This window comes from Ahaetulla prasina, chromosome 1 (genome assembly GCF_028640845.1).
Source record: "Ahaetulla prasina isolate Xishuangbanna chromosome 1, ASM2864084v1, whole genome shotgun sequence".
Taxonomy (NCBI): Eukaryota; Metazoa; Chordata; class Lepidosauria; order Squamata; family Colubridae; genus Ahaetulla; species Ahaetulla prasina.
The window spans coordinates 71,993,891-72,015,077 of record NC_080539.1 but is presented as its reverse complement, the minus strand read 5'-3'; the positions used below and the strand labels follow the sequence as shown (position 1 = coordinate 72,015,077).

Genomic DNA, 21,187 nt, shown 5'->3' with positions numbered 1-21,187 from the left:
TTGACCCCCACAGATGATGATTTACTATTCCTCCTTTCTCTACCTGAAATATTAAATGCACCTTAATTTTGCATTTCAAGAAACAAAAGCCACAAACTTTATATGTCAGTGTTGTAATTTTTAATTGATTGCTTTAATCGATTGGAGTACAGTACGTATTCTTCCACTATAGTTTAGTATCTAAGGACTTCATCTTTAAGATTTTCTTTTAGGAACTCCAAAAAATTCAATTTAAAGCTCTCCTAATAATTTTTGTCACACTTCAGCCAAACATATTTTTTCTGGTTCTTTTGAAGTATGACCTATTTAATGCTAGCAGTCCATCATTTAAATACGATGATCCCTGACACCAAATTTTCTCATCAACGTTATTTCTGCAGCTAGTTATTCATCTGAAATACTCTTCTTCACTTTCTGCTCTGCTTCCCTGAACTGGAAGGGTGGACTAAAATATTGCCTAAACGTCAACTTCCAAGATGTCAAATTGCATCAGAAGCAGTTGTAGCTATTCTTTATGTGACATATCTTTCCATTGGATTAGCAAGATAATTATTAACCAATTTCATAAACCTTAGGATTTTTATCACAGCCATAGTACTTAATGCTTGGCATACAGCATCTACTGTAAACTGATAGATCCAGTTGGGATGTATTTCAGTTTCACTTGATAATATATCAGTAACTCCCAGAGTTAGCTCTTTGCAGCTATATTCCCTCTGCTCTTCAGCCTGTCTCCTGTTTCAGTGTCTCTTTTTTCTTTCTTTGAAGGCTCAAGATTGGTTTCTTCTTCGAGGACCTGAAAACTGTTTTTCAAATTTCAAATCTTTATTGTCAGTGCATAAGGTATGTACAATGAGATTGATTGAGCTCCCTCAGTGCATCCGCCCCACAACACAATACAACTCATAGTGAAGACAGGAAATCCCTAACCCAATAAATCATAACAAAACACCCAGTCCTATTGCACCAGTGTGAACATGTTACATGTTGCGCCGGCCCTGCAAGCCCATCGTACTACATAGTTATGTTATTTCGCATTCAGGAGTCCGACAGCCCCACGGATAAAAACTGTTCTTCAGCCTGTTTGTATGGCTGGCTATGCTTCTATATGCCTTCCTGATGGTAGGAAGCAGTGGTGGGTTTCAAAAATTTTTACTACTGGTTCTGTGGGTATGACTTGGTGGGCATGGCATGGATTGGTAGGTGTGGCTTGGTGGGCGTGGCAGGGGAAGGATACTGTAAAATCTCCATTCCCACCCCGCTCCAGGGGAAGGATACTGTAAAATCTCCCTTCCCTTCCCTATCCAGGGAAGGTTACTGCAAAATCCCCATTTCCTCCCGATCAGCTGGGATTTAGGAGGCAGAGAATAGATGGGGGCGGGGCCAGTCAGAATTTTTATTATCGGTTCTCCAAACTAGTCAAAATTTCCATGACCGGAACCTGCTGAAACCCATTTCTGGTAGGAGGGTAAAGAAGTGGGGACCAGGATGAAAGTAGTCCCTGTGATCCAATAATCTTCTATTTCTCATACTTCTTGCAGCCACTGTAATCTATTGGCCTTGCTCTTTTGTCTGATTATCTCCCTTATGTCAGTTTCTGGAGTAGTCCCTGCTTTTTCTGATCTGGTACTTTATTGTCTCTTAGCAGCTGAAATTGACTATTTGCTGCTCCGATCCATATTTAAACTGCTAAAAGGTTGTACTGGCTATAGTTATGTGCTAAAATGTTTTCAGGCACGGATTAAGAAGCATATCATTATGTGTATAATACATTTTTCTGCCCAAGTTTAATTGAGTAAAAATAGAAATTTGATATCGCTAGCTAAAGCTGATACATATTTGTATATTATGTAATTACAGAATTATGTAATACTGTAATTCAAGGTCACTTGTAGGATTAAATTTTAGGCTATACCTAGACTGATATAGAACTAGAAAGCTCAGAGGCAGAGATTCAAGGAAATAGTTCTTGATAAGACAGTTTTATTACAGATACTAATAAAGCTATTAGTATCAAGTAAACCAACTCCATGACTCATACCAATAGTGTCACATCTAGTACAGTCAAGATTCAAATCTTATGCCTCTTCTTCCTACATGTGTGCCAGAATAATTGGCTGAGGGCCATATACTGTATTTATAATAGACCAATTTAGATTTAGGCCCTTTGCTTCTGATCTTGCAATTTCTAAATCTCACATTAAGCATCATTCATTGTGGGCTCAAATTGAAACTTTCCTTGCATTAATGCTGATATTTATTAAGACTGAAAGACTGAAAACAGAACAGCACCTGGATTGAGCCTTGTGCTATCAGTTCCTTAGAAGGCTTTAAAATAAAGCCTAGGAGAAGTTGAATCTTTTACTTATTTTTTAAAATCTGTTTACTGCTTACTTTATCATATCCTAATTTAGTAGAAAATACCAATAAATAGGGGAGAAGAGAAATAAGTAAAAGGGAGATAGGAAGTAAATGAAGAACAGGAAAACAGTTAAGTTCTATCAAATCTAACAGTTTTTAAATAAAATCTGATAATTGATAAGAAGCATTTGGCCTGGAATTTTTCCTTATTGTTTAACAACAGTAGTTACATATTCATAACTGCACAAATGTTGCACAAATGTTTGATTTCCAGAATGGCAAGCTAAGCTATTTAGAATGAATGGTTAAATTATAAATAATATTCACTGTGTGCTTTATACATTATGAGAAATTTACCATTTAAAATTGACCAAAGAAAAATAACAGAATGAAAAAAAAAGCAAAGAAGCAAATCTAAACAGGTATACAAAATAGTTATTTCAGTTACATGCTTGGGCTTAGTTACAAGCTTAATTATCCAAGAGTATGAATCCAAGCGATGTGCGAAAACTTCACCAAAGTAGTAGGAGCATATAGAATTGCATCCATTCAATCATAAACTGAGAACAAATAACTTTGATTACAACGATTACCTAAAAACAGATGCTTAAACAAATGTAAGTGAACAGGCAACATGAAAACCATACTACACAGGATGCTTTTCCTCAGTAGTTTGTGGTCCGTGTTACGTGGTGGAATGGTGCAGGTTTCTGAGACGGGCTAATTCCTGATTGGCTTTTATAGTCTGGTTAATAAGATATTCACTCTCTTGTCCCACCTCTGCCAGTCTGAGATCAAATTCGACTACTGTCTTGTTATCAGACATGCCTTCCAGCAATTGCTTCCCTCCATCCTGAAATCAATAAAGAGACTTAAGATGAAGACCAAATAGTCGTTCACAACTTAAATGTTACTTTAAAATGTACAAAAGTAGCCTGAAGAGCATTCTTCTTGAAATTCCTTTAGAGATATTGTAAAATGTGCACGTATTTTCCCCCAGTCCATAACTCATTTTCACCTAATGCCTCTACACAATGCCTCTTGCTTAAAAGTCTGTGCTGACCAATTGGCCCCCATCTTCACCCATATTTTCAATAAATCACTAGAGATGTGCTATGTTCCTTCTTGCTTCAAACGCTCTACCATCATCCCAGTGCCGAAGAAGCCCACCATCAAGGAACTGAATGACTACAGACCAGTTGCTCTAACATCTGTAGTCATGAAAACATTTGAAAGGCTAGTGCTTTCCTACCTGAAAACCATCACGAATCTGCTCTTAGACCCCTTGCAATTTGCATACCGAGCAAATAGATCAACAGATGATGCTGTTAATATGGCTCTGCACTACATCCTACAACATCTTGAGTCTCCAAAGACCTATGCAAGGGTCCTTTTTGTAGACTTTAGTTCAGCATTCAATACCATCATTCCAGACATTCTTCTAACTAAGCTAAACCAGCTACAGGTACCGGAACAGACTTGTAAGTGGATCACAAGCTTCCTAACAAACAGGAAGCAGCAGGTGAAGCTAAGCAAGATCACATCAAATACCTGTACAATTAGCACAGGGCCCCCCCAAGGCTGTGTGCTCTCCCCACTTCTCTTCTCTCTGTATACCAATGACTGCATCTCCAATGATCCATTTGTTAAGCTACTGAAGTTCGCAGATGACACAACAGTGATTGGTCTCATTCGAGACAATGACGAATCCGCATATAGACGAGAGGTTGAACGACTAGCCTTGTGGTGCAACCAAAACAATCTGGAACTGAACACACTCAAAACCGTAGAAATGGTGGTAGACTTTAGGAAAAACCCTTCCATACTTCCACCTCTCACAATACTTGACAACACAGTATCAACAGTAGAAACCTTCAAATTTCTGGGTTCTATCATATCGCAAGATCTCAAATGGACAGCTAACATCAAAACATCATTAAAAAAGGACAACAAAGAATGTTCTTTCTGCGTCAACTCAGTAAGCTCAAACTGCCCAAGGAGCTGCTGATCCAATTCTACAGAGGAATTATTGAGTCTGTCATTTGCACCTCTATAACTGTCTGGTTCGGTTCTGCAACCCAACAAGAAAAACACAGACTTCAGAGGATAATTAGAACTGCAGAAAAAATGATTGCTACCAACTTGCCTTCCATTGAGGACCTGTATACTGCACGAATCAAGAAGAGGGCCGTGAAAATATTTGCAGATCCCTCGCATCCTGGACATAAACTGTTTCAACTCCTACCCTCAAAACGACGCTATAGAGCACTGCACACCAGAACAACTAGACACAAGAACAGTTTTTTCCCGAAGGCCATCACTCTGCTAAACAAATAATTCCCTCAACACTGTCAGACTATTTACTGAATCTGCACTACTATTAATCGTTTCATAGTTCCCATCACCAATCTCTTTCCACTTATGACTGTATGACTATAACTTGTTGCTGGCAATCCTTATGATTTATATTGATATATTGATCATCAATTGTGTTGTAAATGTTGTACCTTGATGAACGTATCTTTTCTTTTATGTACACTGAGAGCATATGCACCAAGACAAATTCCTTGTGTGTCCAATCACACTTGGCCAATAAAAAAATAAAATTATATTCTATTCTATTAAAAAGGAAGGAAATATTTTCTTTGATTTAATGAAAGTGGCCCTAAATAGTTCATCGTTTTGATTAAAAGGAGAGACCACTGTCTCTGATATAATGTCTACATGTTTTGTGGGAGTCCCAGTTCTGGGGAAATTCCTCTTTGAGGAGGCAAAGATCACCATAGAACCAAATAATTATAATCTGTCACAAGTAATTACAATGTTTGGGAGTCCACATAAGCCTAATAAATGGACTAACCAGAAAAAGCTGGTAATGGAAGTGAAAAAAATATTGCTAGCCTATGATTGTGGGGTTTATAGACAACCCGAAAAAAGACCGGAAAAGGTGATATATGTCCCTGTACCTACGGAGAAAGTGTTTACTTGTTCTGAGGTGGGAGAAATAGATGCTACAGGACTATATCTGCCTAAAGGATGGTTTCTTTTACGTGGTTTATATGCCTATGCATATATACCTGCTCATGCAATAGGAGGTCCATGTACTATTGGATGTCTGACTACCTTTATGGCTGTTGTACATTTTAAGGATATTAATCAACAAACAGAATTTTACTATGAAATGATAAGTGCAAGTCTTTATCATAGTAATCGAGTACCACATAAAATTGTGACAAAGATATCTACACATGAGGGGACTTTAAATACAGCCAGGGGAGGAATCCCATTTGATTATCTATGAACCTGTGAGACCTATCAAATGGCCAATAACGCCTATAGAATACCCTTTTGACCAAATGGAAAAAAGGATATATAGAGGAAAATGGGCTACACTAAATGAAGCATTTAATGCAAGTTGTAATGATGAGGTAGTGATATTAAATAAAGTGCAGGCAGGACTTTTAGGAATGTTTCCTTGGATGGCTACTCAGTATAACCATTTGCATATTGGACATCTTGCTTGTGCTTTATCAAAAAGTATAAATGAAACATCATCAGCTATTGCTTCCTTGGCAGATGAAATGGGAGAGATTAGAAAATCTCTTCCGTAGTACCGTATGGCCATAGATTATATGTTACTGAGAATGGGACATGGATGTGAGGAATTCCAAGGTTTATGTTGCTTCAAAATTACAGATAAGTCCCACTTTATTGAGTTGAAAATAGAAGCCTTACATAATAGTACTACAAATTTAACTAATACTACATTTAACTAATACTACAACTTTCAAAAGGATATGGGAGCGATTAACTTCCTGGTTATCCGATTTTGTAGGTATAATTGTTATTATAATTATATGTTTTATCTATTGTATCTGCATTCAATGTGTACCTGTGTGTTGTGCTAGTTGTAAACATTGTTATCAGATGGTAAAGATGAAGAAGGGAAATGAAGAAAAGGGAAGGAACTTAAGTAGACAAGAGATCCGTATTATGTTACAAGATATACAGGGTGAATTACAGGAATAAACCTTATCAAAAGGAAAAGGGAGGATTGTGAGAAGTGGAATTATTCCTGTAAAGAATATAGCCTAAGTAACGCCATATTGTATTCTAACTATGAGCTGAGTTAACCTGAGCTATTTTAGCAGTGTAAGACATTTATGAGGGGAAGTTTGTGTAATGCCTGTTCTGAGGAAATAAGCCACAAAAAGATGTTTGTACCCTTCAACCAGGACAGGCTGACCTAAGCAAAATCATGCTCCATTTAATTGTTTCTGTAAATGACATAAGGGGGAAGTATGGACTTCGGGGGACTTTCCAGAGGAAGAAGCTACTGCTGAATAAGCCAAAAACATTATGTAATGTGTGAAAAACAATGACAGGTGAGAGCGATGTAATTGCCATGTTGATTGTTTGAAAAATGTATTTAATCCATGTATTCGGAGCTGTCGGATGTTGTCTCCCTTGCAGAGAACCCTTTTGCAAAAGCTTTTTGATATATATATATATATATATATATATATATATATATATATATATATATATATATATATATATATATATATATATATATATATATATATATATATATATATATATATATATATGAATAAATCTGCTATACACTTGTTTATGGTTTCCATTGCCTTTTTATGGGATTTACCATTAGTGTACTTCTCACAAATCGCAAGTCAAATGGACTATTTTCTAAAAACAAAAGCCAACTTGAGAGAAAAAAGACTCCTTATTGTGTCACATAGTTCTCAAATAGTTGTCAACTGAGTTCTCAAATGAGAACAGTAATGCTGGGTCACCTGGCTCCTCCTCCTCACATGGCAGGTTGTCCAGCTATCTGCTCTGCTTTCTATATAAGCTTTATAGGAGGCTTCCAGCATGGAGGCATTTTCTGCTTTGCTGCCTATTTTGTGCCTGAGACACCTTAGCAAATAACTAATGTAGAAAAAGATGTTTTAGAGCAGCAGCCCCCAACCTTTTGGGCACCAGGGACTGGTTCGGTGGAGAAACGTTTTTCCACAGACTGGAGCGGTTGTGGTTTCGCATGCTGCCTGCATCCCACGGATGGGGCTTCACTTGTTTGTGCAACCCAGTTTCTGGCATGCCACGAACCGGTGCCAGTCCACAGACCGGCGGTTGGGAATCCCTGTTTTACAGGTCCTTGCCAAGACATACTCAAGGACTCCAGGAAAAAAAACACCTTTCTTTTTTCTTTATCAGCATAACCTTTATCGGTATTCTTATTTGTCAGGGTTTCCAACGGCCAGTTGTTGCATAAAACCCCCGCAATTTTTTTAAGACAGCCAAAGATTGAGGAGAAGAAGGTAAAGTTTTATCTATTGGCCTTGTTTTCTACAGGAAGAAAAGTCAACTGCTCTCTGCTAAGAATCTGTCTCTGTAATGCCTTTTATGTCTGGGAATTCTCCTGAATGCCTAGGCCAGACCAATTTCCTTCCCAACCAATATTATGTCCCAGTTTTATCCTCCAGATCTAATTTCCTGACAAGATTGTAAGACAATACTTCAAAAAAAAATTAAAAATCTAAGCACTGTGTAAGAAGGGGGGGAGGGAGGTGTTCAGAGCATAGAGTGTCATTCCATCTGTACGGTAAGTGGGAGAGGCAGATATGGCGGAGGCAAGGGGCCGTATCATTCTCTGGGAGCACGTGTTCGATGTTTAAAAGCTATCACGTGCTCCGGCCCCTTAGTCCTTACTCGTTCCCCGGATGGCCAGGTCCCTCAGAGCTTGGGTCTTAGGCTGATGCTGTGCAATGCCCGGTCCGTGGTTAATAAGGCTCCCCTGATTTGTGACCTTATTCAGAGGGAGTCCGCGGATTTTATGGGCATTACGGAGACCTGGTTGGGCACAGAGGGGGGTGTACCCCTGGTTGAACTGTGCCCTCCGGGTTTCCGTGCATTTCATCAGCCGAGGGCCCAAGGTAGGGGTGGAGGGGTGGCGGTTGTGATTAAAGAAAGCCTAGAGCCGAGGGAGTCCACTGTGCCTCAGATAGCTCCCCTCCTTGTGAAGTGGGGGCCATAGGAATCAGATGGGTCTGTTGATCGCATACTTGGCTCCTTGCTGCGTGACTACAGCCCTACCTGAGCTGCTGGAGGTGCTTGCCGGGGTGGCGGTTGAGATTCCCAGACTTTTGGTCATGGGGGATTTCAACTTGCCATCGGCCGGCTTGTCATCAACGGTGATCCAGGAGTTCCAGGTTTCCATGACGGCCTTGGACCTGATTCAAGTAACTGATGGCCCTACACACACTGGGGGAGGCCCACTAGATCTGATTTTTATCTGATATTTAACCACTGTCCAGTGGTTTAATGATCTGGAACTAGGAGATTTAGTGACGGAACCGGTGTCATGGTCAGATCATTTTCTCCTTTGCCTAGACTTTCGGACTGCCGCTCACCACCGCAGGGAGATGGAGCCAATGCGTTGGTTCTGTCCCAGGCGCCTGATGGACCCTGAGAGGTTCCGGACGGAGCTTGGGCCGTTCCCTAAGGATCTTGCCCATGGCACGACTGAAGAACTAATTGCGGCCTGGGAATGGGCCGCAGCTGGGGCTTTGGACCGTGTCGTGCCTTTGCGGTCTCTGACCCGGCATAGATCTCAATTGGCTCCTTGGTTTTCTGAGGAGCTGAGGGAGATGAAACGCCGGAGAAGATGCCTAGAGAGTACCTGGAGGTCTAGCCATTCTGAGGCTGATCGGACACTAGTGAGGTCTTTTACTAAGACCTACCTAGTGGCATTGAGGGAGGCAAAACGTTCTTACATTTCCACCCTCATTGTATCGGCAGATAACCGCCCGGCCGCCCTGTTTTGGGTGACCCGCTCCCTCCTTCACCAGGAGGGGCGGGATGACCCCTTACAGGGACGTGCTGAGGAGTTTAACGGTTATCTATATGATAAAATCGTTCAGCTTCGGGATAGTTTAGACCAAAATTGCGATGATCCAAATGAGATGATGGAGACGTGTCTTGTTGAGGTTGTTTGGGATGAGTTTGATTCTGTAGCTCTCGAGGACGTGGACAGGTTACTGGGGAGGTTACATGCAACTACATGTTTACTGGACCCGTGTTCCTCCTGGTTGGTGCTGGCCACACAGGAAGTGACACGAGGCTGGCTCCGGGGAATTATAAATGCTTCATTGTTGGAAGGGGTTTTCCCCGCTGCCTTGAAAGAGGCGGTGGTGAGACCCCTCCTCAAGAAGTCTTCCCTGGATCCAGCTATTTTGGGAAATTATCGTCCAGTCTCCAACCTTTGCTTTGTGGCGAAAGTTGTAGAGAGTGTGGTTGCATGGCAGCTTCCCCGGTACCTGGATGAAGCTGTCTATCAAGACCCGTTCCAGTCCGGCTTCCGGCCCGGACATAGTACGGAGACAGCTTTGGTCGCGTTGGTGGATGACCTCTGGAGGGCCAGGGATAGGGGTTGTTCCTCTGCCCTGGTCCTATTAGATCTCTCAGCGGCTTTTGATACCATCGACCATGGTATCTTGCTGCACCGGTTGGAGAGTTTGGGAGTGGGAGGCACCGTTTATCGGTGGTTCTCCTCCTATCTCTCTGACCGGTCGCAGACGGTGTTGACAGGGGGGCAGAGATCGATCGCGAGGCGCCTTACTTGTGGGGTGCCTCAGGGGTCGATTCTCTCGCCTCTCCTGTTCAACATCTATATGAAGCAGCTGGGTGAGGTCATCAGGGGCTTTGGGGTGAGTTACCATCTGTACGCTGATGAGACGCAGCTGTACTTTTCCACCCCGGGCCACCCCAACGAAGCTGTTGAAGTGCTGTCCCGGTGCTTGGAAGCCGTAGGGGTCTGGATGGGGAGAAACAGACTCAAGCTCAATCCCTCCAAGATGGAGTGGCTGTGGATGCCGGCACCCCGGTACACAACCGCAGCTGACTGTTGGGGGCAAGTTATTGGCCCGAATGGAAAGGGTGCGCAACTTGGGTGTCCTCCTGGATGGACGGCTGTCATTTGAAGATCATTTGGCGGCCGTCTCCAGGAGGGCCTTTTACCAAGTACGCTTGGTCCGCCAGTTGCGCCCCTTCCTTGACCGGGATGCCTTATGCACAGTCACTCACGCTCTTGTTTGGATTATTCTCGTTTGGATTATTGCAATGCTCTCTACATGGGGCTGCCCTTGAAGTGCACCCGGAGGCTTCAGCTAGTTCAGAATGCAGCTGCATGGGTAATAGAGGGAGCCACACGTTTCTCCCATGTAACACCATTCCTGTGCAGCCTGCACTGGCTTCCTGTGGTCTTTCGGATGCGCTTTAAGATTTTGGTTACCACCTTTAAAGCGCTCCATGGCTTAGGGCCCGGGTACTTACGGGACCGCCTGCTGTTACCTTATGCCTCCCACCGACCCGTACACTCACACAGAGAGGGTCTTCTCAGGTATCGTCCGCCAAACAATGTTGGCTGGCGGCCCCCAGGGGTAGGGCCTTCTCTGTCGGAGCTCCTACTCTTTGGAACGAACTTCCCCCTGGTTTACGCCAATTGCCTGATCTTCGGACCTTTCGCCGTGAGCTGAAAATGCATTTATTTATTCAAGCGGGACTGGCTTAAAAGTTTTATTAAATTTGAATTGGGGCTATTTATGAATTTTAGGGTTTTAAATTGATTGTTTTAAATTTCGGCCATTTATGTAATATGCTTGGTTTTAGGTTTCTGTTTTAATGTGTATATTGTGTGGTTTTATTATTTGGCTGTGCACCGCCCTGGGTCCTTCGGGAGAAGGGCGGTATAAAAATCTAATAAAATAAATAAATAAATAAATAAATAAATAAATAAATAAATAAAATAAGAAATATATACTGCCATTTCAGAAAGGTTACCTACTAGTCCAATGTGATTGCAGGAGAGGTTGATATGAGACAAAGCAGTGTTCTGAGCCAAGACTTGAGAGAATAGGGTGGCTGTTGGCTCTGACAATTCATTGCCACCCAAGTGAAGAGTTGTCAGTGTGCTGTTAAGCAGCAAGGCATGGCAAATGGCTTGGCCTCCTTCATCCTCAATGCAGTTGAGGCGGAAATTGAGGGATGTCAAAATAGAATTCTTGGACAGTGCGTGAGCTATAGCCTGGGCTCCTTGAGCCCGAATCCTGTTATCACAGATGTTAAGCGTTACCATCTTACTGCGGTTAATTAGCTTGCCAATAGCTCGGGCTCCTCTGTCTGCAATCAAATTGTGGGATAAATTTAATTCTACCAATGAAGGGTGGTCCAATAGGTGTAGGATCAGAATCCTGGCTTTATCGTCATCCACTTTGCTCCGGGTCAGCTTGAACACCTGCAAAAATACAATAAGGTCACATGAATTTATAAAGATGTTAACATATTTCCAGTGAGACACTTTTTTTTATTCTAGATGCCTAAAACAAGGGTGGGCAGGGTACTTGATGGCTAAGGGTAAAACGTAATATTTTGGGAATAGTTGAGGACCAGGTCAAGTACACCTGTGAGCAGGGATGGATTTAGAGTAGAAGAGAATGGTTTTCCCCCCACCCTCTCCCCGTGATATGCTTATTTATGAAGTGGAAAAACTGGTGAAAAATTGTGGAATAAATTTTAAAGAATTATGGTTCGGGCTTTGGGCCGAAAAATGAGGATTTGAATCATACAGAGTTTTGAGTCTGATGGGGTCTATCTTACCCTAGAAAAGTATTTGTTTCTATTTCCATTCCCTTAGCCACGTTTTGTGGGAGGAGGGAAATCACATTATCAGTTGTGTAGCAGCATCAGAACAGCAGGGTTTATATTGGCATTTAAATAACCAATAAAAAAGAAAATGTGATTGTGCCTTAGATACTCAAAACAATTGGCACCCACATAATATTACTTGAATGCTCCTGGCATGTAGGCAGTTATATAATTTCCTTTGCCTGTATTTCTTCAGATAATTTCTATTGAAAGATCTTTTTTCCTGTTTTCCTGCTAAACAAAGTTGCGATTAAAATGATAACGACTCATCTGAGCAAATTGATAATGATTAGGAAAAAATATCATTCTTTTGGAGTGTTATAAGTCGAAGTGTAGTGTCTATAACTGCTTATGATAGTTTGGGGATGTAGAACTGGAAAGTCTACAACAGAGGTGTCCAAACTTGGCAACTTTAAAACTCGTGGAGTTCAACTCCCAGAATTCTGGGAGTTGAAGTACACAACTCTTAAAGTTGCCAAGTTTGGACACCCCCTAATCTCAAGAACATCAGTATTGCCTTTATCTATCCACATCTCTTATTTTCTTCTAATGTAGACGTCTTTAGTATTTGGGGGAAAAGCAACTTTTAAAAAATTCTAAAGACTATACATACTTAGAGCCAAGCCTTAGAAGAAGCCTTTAAGATCAGTGTTTGAATTTATCATTTTCTTGTGGTTTTAACTTTTTTTTTAAAGTTGTATTAGTCCATAAATTGAGGAGGCCTTCTAATGGAAGGAAAGTTTAAAAGTTCCCTTTTCTGCAATTTAATCTAGATTTTATTTGGGAAGATTTATGATAACACAGGTAAACAATAGAAATTGTCCTATGCCAGCACTGCAACTCTGAGGCAATTTTAGCAATCCTAAGTGTTCATCTTAAAGGTAAAAGGAGTCCCTGCGTATTTTATTCTGCTTGTCATTGCTGACTATAAAGGGTGGTGCTCATCTCCATTTCAAGGACCATCTAGTCAACACTGTCCAAAGATGTTTCTGTAATCATATGACCAGAATGACATCATGGAGCGCTGTTACCTTCCCACGAAAGTGATACCTATTTATGTATTCGCATTTGCATGTTTTCTAATTGCTAGGTTGGCAGCAACTGGGGCAAGGTCTGGAACTCACCCCTTCGTGCGTTGCTCAGATCTCAAACCTGGGCTGTAGGCTTTCCAGCTAAGAAGCCCAGCGTCTTACCATGGAAGAACTGTGTCAGAGCACGATTCAGGCTAGTTTACCATTTTGAGGCACTCTCATTTTATGTTTAAGATTACATAAGACTATGATACTGCATTAAAAAAATTACTTTTAGAGTTGGGCATTTCTTAATAGCATTGGCCAGTGAGCAACAATCTCGATAAGTGAATTCGAAAAGATTCCATTCAAAATTCATGCCACAGTCTTTAACACCGTATGAAAGATGCAGTTCCTCAAGATGAAGGAGTGCAGGAACAAGCAGGCTCAAATCAAAATGGTCCATAGAAGGTTCGTCTATTCCAGCATCACTTTCAGTATCAGAGACATCTTCATCTTCCTTCTTTTGATCTAGCTTCACTGGTGGAAGGAACTGGTCAATCTCTAGCTTTTTCACGTACTCCTTGCAGAGTGGAATGAGGTCGAGAACTTCGTTGGGACTAGTAGTATCTGGAATGTAAAACTTCAAAATGTTTTCCAAATGGCGTTCAAAAAACATCCGCTTCCAACTGTTTCCATAGGCGGATACATCACAAACTGTCCATCTTCCAGTACAGCACCGTTTCCAGTAGCCTTCGTCGCTGATCAAATTTGCAGTCACCGTAAGGGGTAGGCTTGTGGAAATCTTTTCTAGCACTTTCTTTTGGTGGTCAGGAAGTAGCCTTTCCAAGATAGGATTGTCTGGTTGGAAAGAAATTTCAAGGTATTATAGAGAGCTTTTCACCGATTTATCTATACGTCATTTAGAGTAGGCTTAGAGTAAGCTGTTTTAGTATGTCTTCCAGAAAATCTTCCCAGTTTTGTGAGCATGATGAGAACATTATTTAGAATTTTTAGTTGTCTTCACAAAACTGCCATTCTCAGGCAGAGGGAGTATCTTAAATCATTAGGGTTCATATAGCATGTTACAGCAGAGATGACAATTATTCACATTAGGCAAAATTATGAATTAAATGAGTTGACTAGCAATGTTAGCAGGGATTTGGTCTGTGGTATAATTGTTTAACAGATTTTAAAGTCATCCATCTAATTTCCTTTTTCCTCAATTGACACTCAATAACAGATATTTCCAAACTGTATTAAATGATACTTCTTCAGCAACCAAATTTATATAGGAAAGCTGTGTGACTTACTTTCAAAATTGTTGATTATGTGTTGGATGCAGAGCTCTGTGAGCTGTGGAACTATGGCTAGATTCCATTCAGGATCTTCAGCAATAAGCCTTCGCATTCGTCGGGGATTAGCTGCAGGATTTTTTATTGTTATGTGACTTGGAGGAGGGACGGTACTGACATCTACAAGTACATTTTCCTGCATCCTGCTGTGCTGCTGTAATGTTTCTCTGTCCCCTAATTAAAATGGAAGAAAGTTCTATGCAAACTGGATAGACAATAACATTCTACACCTACTACCCATTGAAGAAATATTTGCAAAAAAGAACCAAAAGTCAAAATAGACTTATGACTATTGTGGTCATAAATCAAGGATAACCTGTAATTGCTGGTTACACTGGGTAACTGCTAAAGTCTCAAGTTAAAAAAATATGCAAACAAGAAATAAATAGGTGCTTTATTGATTATAGAAAAGCCTTTGATAATGTCATCATATCAAGTTGTGGAATGACCTTGAAGAACTGGGAATCTCAGAACCACTGGTTGTCCCCTGCAAAATCCATATATGGGACAGAAAGCCACATCCTGGACAGAATATAGCAATGCAGACTAACTCCAGGTTAGCCTAAGAGTAGGACAAGCCTGTATTCACTCTCCTTAGTCCTTGGCTTCTCCTATTTATACTACTTATGTGCTGAATACTGTATACATTGAAGGAAGCTGGAGTGGAAGAAGAGAAATGTGGTATCAAAATTGGAGAAAGAAACATCAATAACCTGTACTATGCGGATGACACTTCTCTGATATCTGAAAATGCAAATGATCTGGAAGATCTGCACACAAAACTGGACAGAATGCTTCTATTAATGTAGCCTCAGGTTTTACTGCCATTTTTAGCTGCTGCATCATTCTGCTTGCTGGTGTCCAGCTGTTAGTTTACCGGAAGCTCTAAATTATTTTCTCCCATGTACCATATTTTTTTGCTAACCTTTTTGAATAATTGGTCATATTAACCAATCCCCTTTGCTTGGCATCATCCAGAAAAGCATCCCTTTCATTTCATTCTTTAGGTTTCTTGCAAAGATAGCAAAGAGCAAAAGCCAAATATAGAGCTTTGGGAGATTCTACTCTATACTTTTCTCCATTTTAGTGCAGAATTATTATTTTATTTATTTATTTGAATTTATATCCTGGCCTTCTCCGAAGACTCAAGGCGGCTTACACTGTGTTAAGCAATAGTCTTCATCCATTTGTATATTATATACAAAGTCAGCTTTATTGCCCCCAACAATCTGGATCCTCATTTTACCTACCTTATAAAGGATGGAAGGCTGAGTCAACCTTGGGCCTGGTGGAACTTGAACTTGCAGTAATTGCAAGCAGCTGTGTTAATAACAGACAGACTTAATCTGCTGAGCCACCAGAGGCTTTATTAACACCCTATAGGTGCAGTTATTTAGCCAGTTGTAAACCTATTCAGGTGTAGTACTTTCTATGTTATATTTATTCATCATGTCCACAAGAATATGAGAGATTTTGTCAAATATTTCACCGAGATCAATTTTTATTGTATCCTTATCATTTCTTTGATATATTAAATTAGTTACTCTGTCATAAAACGGCCTCTTTTAGATATCCTTATGCTGACACTGATAATGTCAGATATTCTTTTCTAAATAGTCACAAACATTTCACCAAACCATCTGTTCTAATACTCAGGAGACAGTAAACTAGTCAGTAATTTTATTATTCAGGAGCAGTAAACTAGTTGGTAATTTCCCTTTGTTTCAAACTATGACTATATTTGCTCTTTTCCAGTCCCCTACACCCTCTCCAAGATTTTCAAAGACTACAATCAACATTTCTGAAATCAGTTCTCCAGCTTAATGTCTATGGAGATTCTCAGTCATCCAGGTCAGGGGTCTCCAACCTTGGTCCCTTTAAGACTTGTGGACGTCAACTCCCAGCTTTGCTGGCTGAGGGACTCTGGGAGTTGAAGTCCACAAGTCTTAAAGGGACCAAGGTTGGAGACCCCTGATCTAGGTCATGGTTTTCCAAAGATGCTTTTTCAAGAGGCAAATTGACTTTCTGGACCAGAAAGTCCAGTTGCCTCTTGAAAAAGCACCTTTGGGAGTTCTTCAGCTTGCTTCCTATCTGAAGTAAATGAGCCAGAATTTTCCTGAATTCTGATTGCCTGAACACTGCCCTTCTCATGCACCCAAAGCAAATATGTTCTATTTCCCTGTCCATATAGCTACACTCCACACCACAAGCATGATTGGCTATTGTATTTCCATGTTTAATCTGAAGAACAAGAACCAATCTGGTTCAGTAGTTAAAGCACAAAGCTAGAAATGGGCATACCATGAGGATAGCCCACCATGTGACCTTGGGCCAGTCACTTTCTCTCAGCCCTAGGAAGAGGACAATTCACTTGCTTTTGATTCTATCCCTCTGTTTATACAACCAAGGATTGGATTAGCTTTTTTGGCTGCTGCCACACACTGTTGGCTCATGTTTAAGTGGTTGTCTACTAGGACTCCAAGGTTCCTCTCACAGTTACTGTTTGTGAGCCAGGTTTCACCTATTCTGTGCTTGTGTCTTTGGTTTTTCCTGCCTAGGTGAAATCTTGCCAAAAGCTAGCACAGGCAATCACTAAGAGTCAAGACTAACTAGAAGACACCAAAGGAAAAAACAAAATAAAACAAACAGCCTATCATGCCTCCAGCCCCTGCCCTGGCCCCATGCCGGGAGAGGAGGTCAGGAGTGAACAGACAAGCCCGAGAAACATTATTCCTACAGCGTGTGAGCAGGAAGCCAGCCACATGCTGGAATTACTGACAGCAGATCCAGCTGAAGAGAATTCAAAGTGGGAGGATTCTCGCTTCCGGAGATCTAAGAGGCGACGCCAGCAGAAGGAAGGGAGGGGCAGGCCTGGATAAATGCTGAGTCATGGAGCCACACCCCACAGCCTATATAAAGGACCTGCTTTTGGCATTCCAACCTTGAGTCAAGCAAAGTCTCATCTAGTTTGCTGCTATCGGACTCTATCGCTGAAGTCACAATTTGGACTCCTGCCTGCCCTGATAAACCTTGAAGGAATTTGACAAGCTGCAGAGGCTTCGTTGCCACATTTGATACGGACTTCCTAGACCCAGTCGTCGGAGGGGGAGTGGGACACGACAGCCATATTGACTTTTTGAAAACTTCTAATCCCTAAAATCTAACTCCTCAACTAGACATTTTTATTGCTTCCACTTATGCTGTCTATCCCACATTTTTCTAGTTTATCAAGAAGTAGGTTATTGGTCTATTTTGTCGAATGCCTTGTTGAAGTCTAAACATACTATGTTCACAGCATTTCACTGGTTTACTAATTTAGTCACTCTGTCAAAGAATAAAATAAGATTGGTTTGGCATGATCCATTTTTAACAAACCCGTGCTGGCTACTAGTTATAACTTTGTTTCTAGATGTTCACAGATCTGTTTTTTTTAAAAAAAATATTATTTCCCATATCTTCCCAGATATTGATATTAGGCTGATTAGTCTAGTTTCCTGAGTGTATTTCTCCCCACCCCACTTTTTTTTTTGAAGATGGGACCCAAATCAGCTCCTTTCCAATCCTCTGGTAGGTCCCTGGTACTCCAGGATTTTCTTTTAAATATTTAGTACAATGGTTCTGAAATAACATCTGCCAACTCCTTCATAACCCTGGGATGTAATCTATCATACTAATTAATGCGTCATTTTAAATTTTTGATTCAATGATTTCCTCGGAATTTTAAAGTAACCTCCAGTCATTGCACACACACACACAATTATATATCTCACTGCACGTAATTTGCAACATATGCTGTAATTATAAATTCTATTCATTTTGCAATTTTATAACTTCTTTCTCCTCCCCAACACAGCCTTTGCAAATAGAAGTAATTCTTGCAAAATTCCAACAGAACCTTATCAATGGAAAACAAATGTCTCTAGTATTTCACCTAATAACTTGCTGTTTTCATGGACTGATTACAAATGAATTTAAATAGAACTACAATTGTGGAGTCCTTTGTGTTCTCTGAGCTTGCTTTCTAAGTTTTCCTGCTTTCTATTTCTGACACCCTACAGTCTGACAATCTAAATCAGGCACTGAAGAACTCCCTTAATTAAATGTACCTTCCACTCTTAGGATATATTTTTTTTGCTCCACAACATAGATTTGAATAGCCAAGAAGAGAGTCAGTTGTCATAAAAATGTAACAGCATTCAGCAAGAGAGCATCTTGTCCTTGTCAGGAAGATGACATGGTAAAGGCAAATACGGGCTTTTTCCTACACTACTGCCATATTGAGTTTGTGTCAGAGTTTGAAAGATAGGAAAGCAGGAGATTTGAACTGCTACTGTGTGGATCGTACACAAGGGGCATACAGTTCTGAAAAAAAGAAGATGTAAAGGAAGCTTACTAGAATATCCTGTTAAATATTGTGCATTCATTTGATGATTAATATTAAAAATATCATTTCACAATTTATGGGCCTGCTGTGGGTACATTAAAAGTTAAAACTAAAAGAAAATATAACCAAGTGTCAAAAACTCACTAAACATATGTCTCATTCTATCCTGAAAAAATATTCAGTGTGATCATAAATGTAACAGAACAAAGTTGCTGTTGCTTGAATCAATTCTATGATCAAATGTTGAAGGAACTGAAATGTGCCAGTTTTGTGGTGAATCATTTATGACACTGAACTAATTCACAGAAATTCAAAATGTGGCAATTACATATTATCACTGGAGTTCTATTTCTTTGTTTCCATATTCTTTAAATAAGGAAGTAAATACTTTTGACTTTTCTTTGGTTCAAATTCATCTACATTCATAAATACTTATGTACTGACTTCCACACTGCACATAGACTATGGTCCTAAAAGAGAATAACCCCGTTATTCCAGTCTTTAGATTCAGGTATGGAAATGCAGAAAAATTATTCTCATATCTTCAAATGGTAATAGAGTTGAACAGCTTACTAATCAGCTACAACCCCTCCATGTTAGATTGCTATTTAATAACTAGCCTAGCATAAGTACAGTCAGGGTCTCAAGATAATTATGCTGAGATAGACAATAAATAAACACATACACTATTGATTTAATAATTAAACTAACAAAAAATTTAAACTTCTACATGTCAAGACTATTTTCCTGAAGAATTTCATCTAGTAGCTTTAGAGAGACAACTTCTGAAAAGAAGTTCAGAAATCCATTAGAATTAATCCACAACATAGTTTGGAGAATTTCATCAATTTTATGAAACAACATCAAAATAATAGTTTTCAGAAGTGTAATGAGAAATAATAAAATTTGTTTTAAGTAATAAATTACTGCACTGGACAGGATGTTGGACTAGATCAGTGTTTTTAAAACTTGGCAACTTTTAAGATGTGTAGATTTCAATTTCCAGAACTCTGCTGGCTGGGGAATTCTGGGAATTGAAGCCCACAGATTTTATAGTTGCCAAAAACAGTTGACTAAATGAATTCCAAGACCCCTTAACATTCAATAACTGCATGCTGTTACTTCTTAAAATTATTCATGCTACACATCACTACACTATTTAGTAGCTGCCCTACAAAACAAATACAAGTCATATTTGACATATAAGGGGTAAATTTATGTTTTGTGACAGCTAATGGGTCAGCATCATTCAATTAGGTTGAGGAAGAGTAGATTCAGAGGAGAAGAGTAAGGATCTAGTTAGGGGCTTTCTGATGATTCAACCACAATTCCAGCACTAAATGCACATACCAAAAAGCATCAAACTAAAAGTAATTCTGAAGTAGGATATTCGCTGGCACTTTCAGTGAGCTATTTATACATATAACCATCCTTCCATATTAATGAACTTCTGGGCTTCAAATGAATTGTTTGCTTCTAAGAAGGTACCTCAACCTGTAATAATTGTGAGTACAAATTATTTCAAAAGTTGGTGATTGTCATCCAAACTTCTGATGATAATGTTGCTGAGATACTGAACCCCAAAACAGCCAGCCCATACTTTAGCTTAAAATGTGGCATGAAGTGTATGGTTAGTTTATGGGGGGGGGAGTAAGAACTCCTAACATGGTGTTAATCCAGTAAATTCAGGAGTGGGTACACAGCCACTGGCAGCGAAGTTTTGAACTTGTGTCTCTGTTAAAAGAATTGTCTGTGACGCCTGTTTGCTTATGATCTAAAACAGGGGTCTCCAACCTTGGCAACTTTAAGCCTGGAGGACTTCAACTCCCAGCTTTGCTGGCTGGGGAATTCTGGGAGTTGAAGTCCACCAGGCTTAAAGTTGCCAAGGTTGGGGACCCCTGATCTAAAAAGAGCAACCATAATGAGCAAAGAGCAACCATTCTTAATAGTAATAAAAACGTTTCCAATTTCTTCTGGCTGCCTGTATAATCCTGTTCAGTTATACGCCTCTACATTTCCCTTTCATGGGTGGTGACCTAAATTTCAAAGATTTCTTACAACCGAAGGGCCGCCAAATCGCAAAGCTCCTTCTCTCCGAGCAGGTCCGATCCAGATGCCTCCGGCTGCACCAGCCCACGGGGGTTCCAGAGACGCCGAGCCGGTTGCTAGGGTAACAAGAAGCGTTGCTACGGGATCGAACGAACAGTCCGGAGGGGCGGGATTTGATCTCGGCTTTTCTCTCCGCTGATAGGAGCCTCTTTTTCCGTTGTGAAAAGGGGCGGGGCTCACGGCAGTCACCGCCCACAATCGAACCAACGTTCTGAGGGTTGAAAGTGGGTATCTCTGTGTTA

At 40.4% G+C, this 21,187-nt stretch overlaps 1 protein-coding gene across 1 annotated transcript; it reads right to left on the bottom strand.

Annotated features, from left to right (window-relative positions):
• Positions 1-2,787: 2,787 nt before the first annotated feature.
• TCTE1 (t-complex-associated-testis-expressed 1) lies at positions 2,788-20,929 on the bottom strand. Its single transcript, XM_058163802.1, has 5 exons — positions 20,895-20,929; positions 14,411-14,626; positions 13,390-13,958; positions 11,228-11,677; positions 2,788-3,214 (listed from the first exon to the last, which is right to left on the bottom strand). Exons 2-5 carry the CDS (start codon positions 14,592-14,594, stop codon positions 3,047-3,049), a joined length of 1,371 nt encoding a protein of 456 aa, XP_058019785.1. The 5' UTR covers positions 14,595-14,626; positions 20,895-20,929; the 3' UTR covers positions 2,788-3,046.
• Positions 20,930-21,187: the final 258 nt, after the last annotated feature.

Excerpts from the sequence above, each read along its gene's own strand:
- TCTE1 (XM_058163802.1), bottom strand. The coding sequence starts at position 14,594 with ATGCAGGAAAATGTACTTGTAGATGTCAGTACCGTCCCTCCTCCAAGT. Across the intron at positions 11,678-13,389 it reads AGAAATGCCCAACTCTAAAA|GTGTTCAAGCTGACCCGGAG; the intron begins GTAATTTTTTTA and ends GTATTTTTGCAG. Across the intron at positions 3,215-11,227 it reads CCTGCAATCACATTGGACTA|GATGGAGGGAAGCAATTGCT; the intron begins GTAGGTAACCTT and ends TATTGATTTCAG.